Here is a 12,152-nt window from a genome sequence, read left to right as displayed (position 1 = left end):
TCAACTCCCATCACCTCCCATCACCACCTGGTATCACTCATCACCCCCCATCACCCCCTCAATCACTCCATCACCCCCCCATCACCACCTCATATCACCCCCTATCATCCCCATCACCCCCATCACTACTTCATATCACCCCCAATCACCATGTCACCCCCCTGTCACCACCTCATATCACCCTCAATCACCTCCTCATATTATCCCCATCACCTCCATCACCCCTCATGTCACCCACCTCCCCATCACTCCCATCACCACCTCATATCAACGCCCACCATCCCCAATCTCCTCGTATTACCCCCCATCATCCCCATCACCACCTTGCATCCATTAGCAGTCACTCCCCATTCCCCCAATCCTGACAGCCCCAGGCAGCTGCTCAACTATTTTCTGTTTCTTTGGTCCATCTATTCTGGACATTTCACACAAATGGAATCAGACAATACGCGGTCTTTTGCACCTGGCTTCTTCCACGTTAGGATAAGGTTTTCAAGTATAGCCTTGTTTTAAAATTTTCTGGTCTTGATAGGAAAGAACCACCTTGTAAGTTTATTACTCTGGCTATGGATTTTTACATGAAGACACTCGGAAGAGGTTTAAACAAACTTAGGGGAAGGAATCTAACTGCTGGAAAGAAAGAAAGAAAGAAAGAAAGAAAGAAAGAAAGAAAGAAAGAAAGAAAAAAGAAAGAAAGAAAGAAAAAGATGAAGGAAGGAAGGAAGGAAAGGAAGGAAGGAGGAAGGAAGGAAGGAAGGAGGAAGGAAGGAAGGAAGGAAGGAAGGAAGGAGACTAAAGACCCTTTCTCCAGTCCAAATCACTCACATTACATTTAAAGAAACAGGGGCCCAGAGAGGAAGTGACTTACGCAAATGTCCTAACAGCTTGTTAAGGGCAGAGCAGGGTCCAAAACCCAGACCTGCTGAACTTTGGCTCCATCCTCTGTTCATGTTGCCACGCTGCCTTCTGACCTAACACACACACACACACACACACACGCACACGCACACACACGTCACTTTTCCCACCACAGCTCATAACCAAGTGACCCACAAAATATCTTCATACACATCTTGAGAATCCACCACAATGGCGGCTGCTTGGTCTCACAGCTCAGGCTTTCCGCTGCCCTACCCTGACATGCAGTCAGTCACCCAGGGAAGAATCAGTGTTAGCGCCAGCTCCCGGAGTTTCTCTCTCAGAGGAGCTCGAGAATAGCAATCTTGTTAGAAGCCAGAGAAAGCTGTTTGCATGGCAGGAACAGTTTTTACTTACACTGAATGGCTCTTTGGAGTGGCTGGTGGAGAGGGTATATAGCGGGGAGGCTGGTAGAGAACATGGAGAGAGAGGGCTAAAGCCTTTGGGACTACCATTGGAGGGAACCAAGTTAAGGGTTAAGAGGATGTATAGGAACCCCACGGAGGCCTCCAGAGCTGAGTCCAGATGAGCCTGACGGTGGGAAGAGGAGGAAAAGGTCAGGTTGAGGGAAAGGACTCCAGGTTGAGGCAGTCTGGGATCTTACAGCTGTTCCTGGAACTCTCCCAAACCGTACTTATGAGCAGTTCAGAGAAGCTGTCAGGTGGCCGAAAAGGGCGAGAAGAGGACACACTCTACAGACGGATTATCTGAGGGCTGAGCATGAGGTCTCAGGGAAAAAATTCCAGAGTGCCTGGGAGAGGAGGCTATGGTGGCACCTAGGTAACTCTTACTACTCTGGAGATTCCTTTAGGTGATCCTTGGCCCCTGGAAGGGGGAGCCCTAGGAGATGGGTAGAGGACAGTGCAGGCCTTAGCCCCAGAGCCCTCAGACAAATAATTTGGGCCTGGATGGCACAGGATTTGATGAGGGGCACACTGGGTAGGCTGCCTTCTCAAAATACCATCCATCCCCTGTCTATAGTGAGCACTGGGGATTTCACTCTTAAAAATCTGTCCCTTTGGGTCTGGGAAGTGTTTTTAAACATCCTTTAGAACAGGGAAAATAATCCTGGGTCGGGCACCAATGAAGGTAAAGCTCAGACAGAACAAGATCCAGGCATGCTCCAGGGGTGCTGAGCTTGACAAGGGTAAGAGACCTAAAGATAAACTCTGGGGTGCTCTCATTTTTGCCCAAGATCAGCTTTGCTCCAAACCCTGATCCCCAGAAGGACTTCTTTAGGCCATCTTGGTTCCTGAATGATCAGTGGGCAGTTTGAGCTGTGCATACCCCATGGTCCTGTCTAGCGAGGGGCAGGGCCCAGAGGCAGTCATTAGCTCATCACAACCTTGGGTTGCCCTCCAGCCTGCTGATCCAAAGTCCCAGGCCCAGTCTTCCAGTCTGAACTTTAACCAGGTGACACACAGCATGTCGGCATTAGTAAGTGTCAACCTAGAACTGGACCTGTGCCTGATTCATCCAGGAAGCTGAACCCAGGCGGCAGAACAAACACCCTTAAGCAGCTCCTGCCTGGCATGGGGTGAGAGGTTATCTGGCCCAACAGACAGAGACTTTGTTTGCTTTAGTCTCCTCCTCTTTCTCATCCCCACTTGCCAGGCTCCCTCATTCCTTTCTCTCTGTCCATCTCTGGGTCAGGAACTGTGTGGTTTTTTTCCAGATGATGCAAGAAGACCTATCTATCTATCTATCTATCTATTTATTTATTTGAAGGTGATTCTAGACTTGGGCATTGAAAGGGGTACAGCAGGAGCTGATAAAGAAGTATAGCAGGAGCCTCTGGGAGAGGAAGCCAGAAGTGGTTTGGACGGGGATTAGATGGAACAAAGAGGTCAGAGATCTGGGGGGCCACCGTCCCACCCCCTACCCCGGGTGCCACCTGTCTATAGTTGGGGCAGATCCTGCTTTTCTCTTGGGACAATGCCAGCCTGACCTCATTTTCTGCCTTCATGGCCAGTTTGCTTTTGACACTAATTGATGGACACTCAAGACCATTAATTTTGTTTCACGTCCCCTCCCCCTTCCTAATACAAATGCAAACAGCGTGGGAATCCCCTTGCAGAGGAAGCAACGGTGCAGCTTTAAGGGAAAGGGAAGGGAAGAAGAGGGCACTGACTCAGATTTCCCCACCATTGGCTGCTGGAGGGGATCCCACCTCAGGGATTGGCCTTGACAGAGCCCGCCTCCTCTTGCGATTGGCCCAGCCTGGGAGATATAAGGTGGCTGTGCCGGCCTCGTTTCCATTCGGAGGGAGGCGAGGAAGCCGGCCGAGTTTTTGTGCTGAGAGGCCCCTGGCGCAACCCTCTCCTCTCTGAATCGGAGTCCAAGTCCCGCGGAGGCTACGGTCATGAAGGAGAGACGGCCCCCCCAGCCAGTCGTGGCCAGATGTAAGCTGGTTCTGGTGGGGGATGTGCAGTGCGGGAAGACAGCGATGTTACAGGTGTTAGCGAAGGACTGCTATCCCGAGGTGAGCTGCCCGCCTGCTGGCCAGCGTTTCTCCTTGCCCGCCTGTCTTCCCCGCGGCCAGGCTCCCTCCCACCTGCCCGGGGGAGCTAGCCGCCCGCCGCTTACGCCACCCCAGCCTGCCCCATCCTCAGGCGCCCGGCCGGAGGACCGCGCTGCCTTACCTTCCCCTGAGACCTGTTCCACTTCTGCCGCCGCGCTGGCTGGCCCCTCCTCACCTCTTCACCCACAGGCCCCGATCAGATGCCTTCCTACCTCCCTTCGACCTAGAGTCGGCTCGCTCGGGAGAGGGAACTGGAGGCATTTCAGAGTCTGGGGTTTCTCCTTGACGTAATACCTGCCGGTCTCCTCAATCCATCCTCAGAGGTTCTGCGAGCATGTCCGCAGGCGGGCTTCGGCTGCCCTGCAGGTCCGAGGGGCTTGTGGGAGAAGATACAGAGCTCGAATTGGCTTGTGTCTCTAAAATTGGGAGACAGACAAGTCTGGAGCTGTGAGAAATCTGTGTGTCTGCCTCCCTGACCATGTGGGATATGGGGGGCTTGCCCCTGGCTGGAAGTCATTCAGCTTTCTTTCTTCCATGGAGCAAAGTGCCTGTGCCTCTATGCTCCTCTCCTTCCTGTCCCATGTGGTCCCTCCTGCCCCAGGTATCCCCCCTCCCCGCCCCTTATCCCCTGCCACTTTAGTGTCTCACTAGGGTGAGTGGCTTCTTGTGTAGCCAGCACTGATCAGAGGCTTATGAGGGTAGGGGCACCCAGGGTGTGACTGGTTCCTCTCTTTTCACAGACATATGTGCCCACCGTGTTTGAGAATTACACAGCCTGCTTGGAGACAGAGGAACAGAGGGTGGAGCTCAGTCTCTGGGACACCTCAGGTAAGACTGCCAACCCTAAATGCCCCCTTCCCACCTCCACTGGTCTGCTACAGCTGCTCTCTTAGGAAATTGTTTCCCTCTTTGGTGGGGAGAAGGAGTATGTATGATACTGGCCAGGAAACTGACAGAAGGGGACCTGAAGATTGCTTGGTTGGCTGGTCCAGGGGTGCAGAGTGGATGAGCCCCAGAAGCCACTTCTCTGGGTCTAGCTCCTTCCTTCAGAGGGCCGGGATGGCGAGATGAATGAACCTTGACTACACCTGGGGGGCTGTCAGATAGGGCTTCTCCATTTCCACTCCCTGTTCTCTACCCCTACCCCCCACCGCGCCCCCCCCCCCCCCCCACTGCCTTTACTGCCCCAGAGCAAAGCCAAATGAGAGACAGGAGTCAGTGCTGCTGGAGGCAGTGGTGGTTGAGGCCGGGAGACAAGCCTGCTTTGGGGGAATATTGCTCCTGACTCGGTTTTCTCTCCTGCATTCCATCTTGGGTCACTGCTGTCCGCCTGCCGCAGCTCCGTTCCACTTGTCATACTGCTGCGGCTCAGGGATGAAGCGATGCATCATCGATGTTTTGGAGGGTGGGGGAGATGGCTTTAATATGGGGCACAGTCAGGTTGTAGATAGTGGCAGGGAGGAGGGGTGGCTGTGACAGTCCCCCCCCCCCCGCCCCCACCCCCATACTGGGCTGAGGTAGAAGATGCCCGGTCTTTCTAGAATATAGAAAACAATATTTTTCCAGCCTCCCAACCCTAACCCCTCGGTGCTAGGCTGTCCTTTGCTTTGATTCTGATCCCTGCTCATTATCTCCTTTACCCCAATGCTTTTTTAATAGACTGGGCTCAGAGTCCTAATTAAGGACTAAAAGCCAGGAATAACAGAAAGAAAATAAAATCCACTCTCTAAAAATGGATATTCAGGCTGAGTTTAAAGAGGAACTGTGTAAGCCACTAGGGCTTTCCTGTTACATATAATAAATATGCCATCCTACTCCTCAAAGAGCTGTTGTTCCCATGATCCAGTTTTGAGGTCTGAAAAGATTGGGGGTAGGGGACGGATAAACAGAAAATGAGATCTCCTCATGCCTCCCCCCCCTCCCCAAAACAGAGCAAGACAAAAATTCCTCCACCTGGTATGCTTTCCTCCGTTGCAGCACCAGGGGTTGGGAGGCAGGGTTCTGGTTATCGTGGACTGTGCTATGCTGGCTGGATCCGACTAGAATGCAGCTTGGCTACGTGATATATGGGATTTCGTCTGCTGTCCCCTGTCCACCTCTCAGTCTTCACAGAATCTCACTGCGGCTCATCTCTTTTTTACTACCACTGCCCCCAAATGCCCCCCCCCCCCCGGTGGAATGCAGCTCTTGAATCCCAGTCCGGATAATGGAAAGTCAGCAAAGTGGTGTCAGTTCCCTGTGTCGCATGCCCACCCTCCAGTTTCAGAAAGGATGCAGACTATCAGTCATCCTCAAACTCCTTTTTTTCAAATTAGGTGCCCACAAAGAAGGAGGAAGCGGTAGGGGTGTGTGGGATGGGCCCTCCCAACCGAGGGGCCAGGGTCCAGGGTCGAACCTGTTCCCATTACTCACTTGCTGGTTTTAGGGGAGGGGGGTTGCCTGGAGCCAGAATGGAGGCCTCCTCCCCTCCCCTCCCCCTTCCCCACTGCTGCAGTGCTCCCTTTGCTCAGTCCTGCGGTGCTAAGACCCCACCTCAGACCGGGGATGGGGGCAGATTGCTGAAGGGCCACAGTTATTGCAACTCCTCTTTACTCTTTTTTTTTTTTTTTTAAACGACCAACCCCCTACCCCAGCTTGGATTCCCCCCAGTTTCCATGGCGATTGTGGTGCAGGGAGAGGGGCTGCTTGCTATTCTGAGCACGGGTTGTCTGAGTTCCAAATCTGCTACTGTTCCTTCCCCAGGGTGGAGGGGGGCAGGCTGAGCCCCTAGCATTCTCCCATACTGGACCACCTGGGTCTGCATTGCCTGCTGCCCTCCCAGTGAAGGACCCTTCCTCGAGCATTGAAATCCCTAGCCTTTGGTGCTACTATCTTTGAAACTGCCTCCCTGAGATCTTGGGGGATAGGGGCTGCAGCTTTTCGCAGGGAGGAGTAGGGCACTGAATTCGTGATATTCTTCCTCTCCTGCCAGCCTCCTAGAGTTCTGACCCCATGGCAAAGAAGCAGGGCAGCCAGTTATGTAACAGGCAGGTTTGTTTTTCCTTTGGGGAGACCCTGGAGCAGAAGCAAGGAGCAGACGTAGGGCAGCAGGCAGACTCTAAAAAAGAGACCTTACACAAGCCCTGGTCTCTGCAGGGGTGGGAGTATCCTCCTCTGGGATTCAGAAAAATGGTAGACCTTAAATTAAGCGCCCTGTAGGAGATCCAAATTCTATTCTACCCACCCCTCCTCCCTTTTATTTCCCCCTTTCCCCTTTTCAGGGCTAAGGAAATGATTTTTTTTTGTATTGCTTTCTGGCAGGTGGTCAGGTCCCAAGCTTCCAGGCTGTAGCATGTTCCCCTGGGAGATGGGTGGGGCCAACTAACCTAAGGGCCAAGAATGGTATTCCCGGGTCTCTCTGGGCCTAGGCCTGTAGGGAAGGGGAAATGTCACCATCAGCTCTTTCTCCTCCATACCAGGATCTCCCTACTATGACAACGTCCGTCCACTCTGCTATAGCGACTCAGATGCAGTATTACTGTGCTTTGATATCAGCCGACCGGAGACAGTGGATAGTGCACTCAAGAAGGTAAGTCTGGATAACTGTGCAATCTCTAACTCAGCTTGAGAACAAGAAAGAATCTTGGGGACCTCGTTGTCCAATCCCCTCTTCTGGAGCAGGAAGAAACTGAGGCCAGGGAAGGAAGGGATTTCCCCGAAACCATAACCATTTGCTACAGCTCTGGGACTGGAACCCAGATCTCTCCCCACTCTGCCTCCTGGCTTTGCCATATCCTATACTGCTCTGCCAAGGGCCCAGCAAGGGAGGTTGGTATTAAAGACTCAGGAGGTGAAGGACTGAGAGTCAGAACCTTTCAGTGATAGGGTTTGAGGGTTGGAGGTGGGGTCTTTTGGAGGCAGCGTCTGTAGACCTTGATCCCAGGCCCAGTGGGACTGGGCAAGGCAGGCAGGTGTGAGCAGAAATGCTGGTAGGAAACACCTGGTTTGGGTGGCAGAGTCTGCCCATACCGAAGCGTCTCAGAATACCCTGTGGGACTACTTCCCAGGATACTTTGGTATTATTTCCTTTCCTTGGGAAGAGACTGGTTGGTTTCCTCCCGATCCCTCCCGGCTTTCTGGTCTCGTGAAGCTCTTTGACTGGGTTGAGGGGCCAGATCCAGGCCCCAGATGCTTGGCAGAAAGTGGGAGGAGATTCTGCCCCTGTGAACCGGGCTGTTGAATGAGGGGACAGGCTCTCGGGTCAGCACTCCTGTGGCCCCAAAGGCCTCACAGGAAGATGATGTAATTAGTGCATTGGTGATGCTGTGACTCAGGGAGGGTTGGGCTGCCGATAAGCTGGATGGTGTGTGTGATGTTGCCAACTGGGTTTCTGCAGGTTAGCCACTGACTCTTCCTTCCTCCTTCCCCCTTCCCTTCTTACATGGCTCTTCAGTGGAGGACAGAAATCCTGGACTATTGTCCTAGCACCCGCGTTTTGCTTATTGGCTGCAAGACAGACCTGCGAACAGACCTGAGCACACTGATGGAGCTGTCCCACCAGAAACAGGCACCTATCTCCTACGAGCAGGTGTGTGTGTGTGTGTGTGTGTGTGTGTCTATGTGCACGCATGTGCGTGCGTGTGCGCACACACGCATGTGTTAAAGGTGGGGTGGAGAAAGCTATAGGCGAAGGACTTGAAATACGGCCCTTGCTCAAACTCTCCCTACGGCAAGGGAGATTGGTATCCTGGGGGGCCATCTGTAATCAGCAAATCAGTCACCTAAATAGAGGTGGCAGGTAACTACTTACCCCGGTTTATGCTATAGGTTGGCAGATGAGTCATTCCTGTGTGTGCTAGTATTTCTCAGATTTTTTTTTGTTGACCATCTACATTAGAATCACTAGAGGTGCCTGTTAGAATTCCTGACTCCATATCTATACAGTCACTCTGGGAGAAAGATACAGAAACTGTGTTTGGGGAGCACCTGCCTGGCTCGGTCAGTGGAGCATTCGACTCTTTTTTTTTTAATTTTTTTTTTTTTGTATTTTATTTATTTTTGATAGAGGGAGACAGAGCACAAGTGGGGGAGGGGCAGAGGAAAAAGGAAACACAGAATCCGAAGCAGGCGCCAGGCTCCGAGCTGTCAGCACAGAGCCTGACACGGGGCTCGAACTCACAAACTGCGAGATCATGACCTGAGCTGAAGTCGGCCGCTTAACCGACTGAGCCACCCAGGCACCCCAGCACACGACTCTTGATCTCAAGGTTGTGGGTTCAAGCCCCACGTTGGGTGTAGAGATTACTTAAAAAAAAAATCTTAAAAAAGAAGAAATTGTGTTTTTAATGATATTCCTTGATATTTTCTTTTCTAAGTTTATTTTATTTATTTTGAGAGAGAGAGAGAGAGGAGGGTAGGGCCAGAGGGGGAGAGAGAGAGAGAGAGAGAGAGAGAGAATCGCAAGCAGGCTCTGCACAGAGCCCGAAACAGGGCTTGATCTCACGAGCCATGAAGTCATGACCTGAGCAAAGATCAAGAGTCGGAGACTTAACTGACTGAGCCACCCAGTCGCCCCTGGATAATTTCTTTTGCACATGGGAGCACAGGACCATTTCTTTCAAACCAGTGGTTCACATTAGAATCATCTGGGGAGCTCTTAAAAATATCAATGCCGGGGCGCCTGGGTGGCTCAGTCGGTTAAGCGGCCGACTTCGGCTCAGGTCATGATCTCGGCTCAGGTCATGATCAGGACCTGATCTCAGGTCCGTGAGTTCGAGCCCCGCGTCGGGCTCTGTGCTGACAGCTCAGAGCCTGGAGCCTGTTTCAGATTCTGTGTCTCCCTCTCTCTGACCCTCCCCTGTTCATGTTCTGTCTCTCCCTGTCTCAAAAATAAATAAAACGTTAAAAAATATACATATATTTAAAAAAATATATCAATGCCTAGGCGCTACGGCAAGATTTACTTGGTCCGGTATCCATATGGTTTTAAAAGTGTTACAGGTACCTGTGGAAAATAATCAGCAGAGGGTGGTGATGGGAGACTGGCTGTTGGGTCCCGTCCGGAGTAGCCCTGGGGAGTACCACTAAGCACAGAAGGCAGGGTTTCAGAGCCATTTTGGACGATTGCATTCATGACCTCACCCCCTCTGCAGGGCTGTGCAATAGCCAAGCAGCTGGGTGCAGAAATCTACCTGGAAGGCTCGGCTTTTACCTCAGAAAAGAGTATCCACAGCATCTTCCGGACAGCGTCCATGGTGTGTCTGAACAAGCCCAGCCCAGTGCCCCCCAAGAGCCCTGTCCGAAGCCTCTCCAAGCGACTGCTTCACCTCCCCAGTCGTTCCGAACTCATCTCTTCTACCTTCAAGAAGGAAAAGGCCAAAAGCTGTTCCATTATGTGAAGTGGGGGTTGGAGAGGGGAGGCAACCTCCCACTTCCTCCCTTGGGTTGCAGAGGCACGGGGAGAGGGAGGACGGGACAATTTAGGACACTGGACACGAGTTTTTCAGACAGCCACGGTGAGGGCTTGGAAGGAGACAGGAATGGGACGAGGAAAGAGCCAGGCCCGGCTTGAGGACCTGACACTGAGAAAGAACCATCACACCCCAAGCCAGGCACTAGGTTGTGGTGGGGGCGGCTGCCCCAGTGTCCCCCGCTCCAGAGGAAGGAAAGGTGTGGGGGTGTGGGGGGCATGCTGGCCTCATGAGCTTGGGGGCCTATAGGAGCCTCACCTTCAGCATCATGCCTCTTCCACAGCGCTTCCATGCGGGCCAGGGGATGGGAGGGGTCCCTGAGCCCTTCCCGTCCCCTCTGAGGAGGCCGCAGAGGAGTGGAGCGGGGAAGCCAAGAGGCAGCTCCCTTGGGAGCTGAGCCCAGGTGCTTCATAACTGAAATGAGAAGGGCAGGAGCTGGTCAGAGCCAATGAGAAGGAAACCTCATCTTTGCATAGCCCATGCCTCATGGAGAGGTGACATCATACATTCATATGCTTCTCACCTAAGTCCCCAGGGTCCAAGGGAGAAGCCCCAGACCCCCTTCTCTTGCAGTGTGGGGGTGGTGGTGCTGCAGGGGGCAGGGCTGGGTGGGGGTCACCAGACTTTTTCTGCCCTTAGGGCAGTACAGCTGGCATTTGTTTTATAGACTCTTGTCTTTGGAATTGGGGGGAGGGGGGAGTGTTTCAATCTGTTATATGTTCTGTGTTTAAAGAAGAAAACCTATTTATTAATGAAAAATATAACACATATAAAGAAGCTGGCTCCGTTTTCTTTGTTTCTTTCTCTGTTCCCCTTTGTTTCGTCTTTGATACCGAGGAAGGAGCTATCCTGCGGCCCTTTCTGTGGGTTGCAGAGTGACTGGCTCTGCTGTTCCCTGGCATTTCCAACAAGGATCTCCCTTCCCCCCAAAGCACTACCTGACCCAAACCTTACCCAAGTCCAATAAGCTTATGAAGATCTCCTTAGCCCTAGGGCAGGGTTTCTCCACCTTGGAACTAATGACACTTTTTTTTTTTTTTTAATGTTTATTTTGAGAGAGAGAGAGAGAGAGAGCAGGGAGGTGCAGAGAGAGGGAGAGAGAATTCCAGTCTCCATGCCATTAGTGCAGAGCCTGATGCAGGGCTCGAACCCACAAACCGTGAGTTCATGACCTGAGCTGAAACCAAGAGTCAGACATTTAACTGACTGAGCCACCCAGGCACCCTAGAACTAATGACATTTAAATTTTTTTTTAACATTTATTCATTTTTGAGAGACAGGACATGAGTGGGGGAGGGGGGAGAGAGAGAGAGAGAGACAGAATTAAAACAGGCTCCAGGCTCTGAGCGGTCAGCACAGGGCCTGATGCAGGGCTCGAACCCCCGAATCACAAGATCACGACCTGAGCTGAAGTCAGATGCTCAACTGACAGCCACCCAGGCGCCCTGGAACTAATGACATTTTAGACTAGATAATACTTTGATGCTGGGGCCTGTCTCATGCATCGAAGGATGTTTAGCAGCATCCCTGGCCTCCACCTGCTAGAAGGAAGTAGGACCTTGCCCTCCCCCACCTCCCGCCCCACCCTCCCCCACTTAGTTTTCACAACCAAAGTGTCTCCAGATATTGCTAAGTGGCCCTTGAGGCAAAATCACTCCTGGTTGAGAACCATTGCCCTAGAAAGGCTAGAGAACAAAGACAAGGTTCGGTGAAATCATCAGTAGAGGATCCAAGCTGCTGAAATTCCAACCCCTGCAGAAGGTGGGACAGACTGAAGCCCAGGTTGAGGGGAGGTTCCTGGGGTTGTGGTCTCCTAGTTCAAGGAGAGGTAACGTCTTCTGCTTTCTTCACCTCCCGGTTCCATTTGCCTGTCGATGACGGCTCAGGAGCCTTAACATCCCTCTCAGACATGTTTTTCCAAGTTTCATAGTGTGCTGGAAATAAAAAGTATGTATTGAGCACTTACTATGTACTCAGGACTGTGCTGAGAGCTTACCTGCATTATCACATTTAACCTCATAAATGATAATAGCTAACATTTGTTAAATGTTTACTATGGGTCAGGGGCACTTATGAGCTCTTTCTTTTTTTTTTAAATTTTTTTAATGTTTATTTATTTTTGAGGGGTGGGGGAGGGGCAGAGAGTGGGAGACACAGAAACCGAAGCAGGCTCCAGGCTCTGAGCCAAAGTCAGTCGCTTAACTGACTTAGCCACCCAGGCGCCCACTTATGAGTTCTTTCTATGTTACTTATTCCTGTGACAA

General features: G+C 51.9%; 1 protein-coding gene across 1 annotated transcript; it reads left to right on the top strand.

The window, feature by feature from the left end:
* The first annotated feature begins 3,165 nt into the window (after positions 1-3,165).
* On the top strand, positions 3,166-10,665 carry RND1 (Rho family GTPase 1). The gene is made up of 5 exons (XM_043561771.1): positions 3,166-3,400; positions 4,180-4,267; positions 6,898-7,007; positions 7,872-8,006; positions 9,571-10,665. The coding sequence occupies exons 1-5, from the start codon at positions 3,281-3,283 to the stop codon at positions 9,814-9,816; spliced, it is 699 nt and encodes a 232-aa protein (XP_043417706.1). The 5' UTR covers positions 3,166-3,280; the 3' UTR covers positions 9,817-10,665.
* Positions 10,666-12,152: the final 1,487 nt, after the last annotated feature.

Source organism: Prionailurus bengalensis, chromosome B4, assembly GCF_016509475.1.
Source record: "Prionailurus bengalensis isolate Pbe53 chromosome B4, Fcat_Pben_1.1_paternal_pri, whole genome shotgun sequence".
Classification (NCBI taxonomy): domain Eukaryota; kingdom Metazoa; phylum Chordata; class Mammalia; order Carnivora; family Felidae; genus Prionailurus; species Prionailurus bengalensis.
The sequence above is the reverse complement of the archived record's forward strand: the minus strand, read 5'-3'. Positions and strand labels throughout refer to the sequence as shown.

Bases quoted from the DNA above. Each gene is read 5' to 3' on its own strand.
- RND1 (XM_043561771.1), top strand. From the start codon at position 3,281: ATGAAGGAGAGACGGCCCCCCCAGCCAGTCGTGGCCAGATGTAAGCTG. The intron at 7,008-7,871 runs GTAAGTCTGGAT...ATGGCTCTTCAG, and splicing joins TGGATAGTGCACTCAAGAAG to TGGAGGACAGAAATCCTGGA. The intron at 8,007-9,570 runs GTGTGTGTGTGT...CCCCCTCTGCAG, and splicing joins CACCTATCTCCTACGAGCAG to GGCTGTGCAATAGCCAAGCA.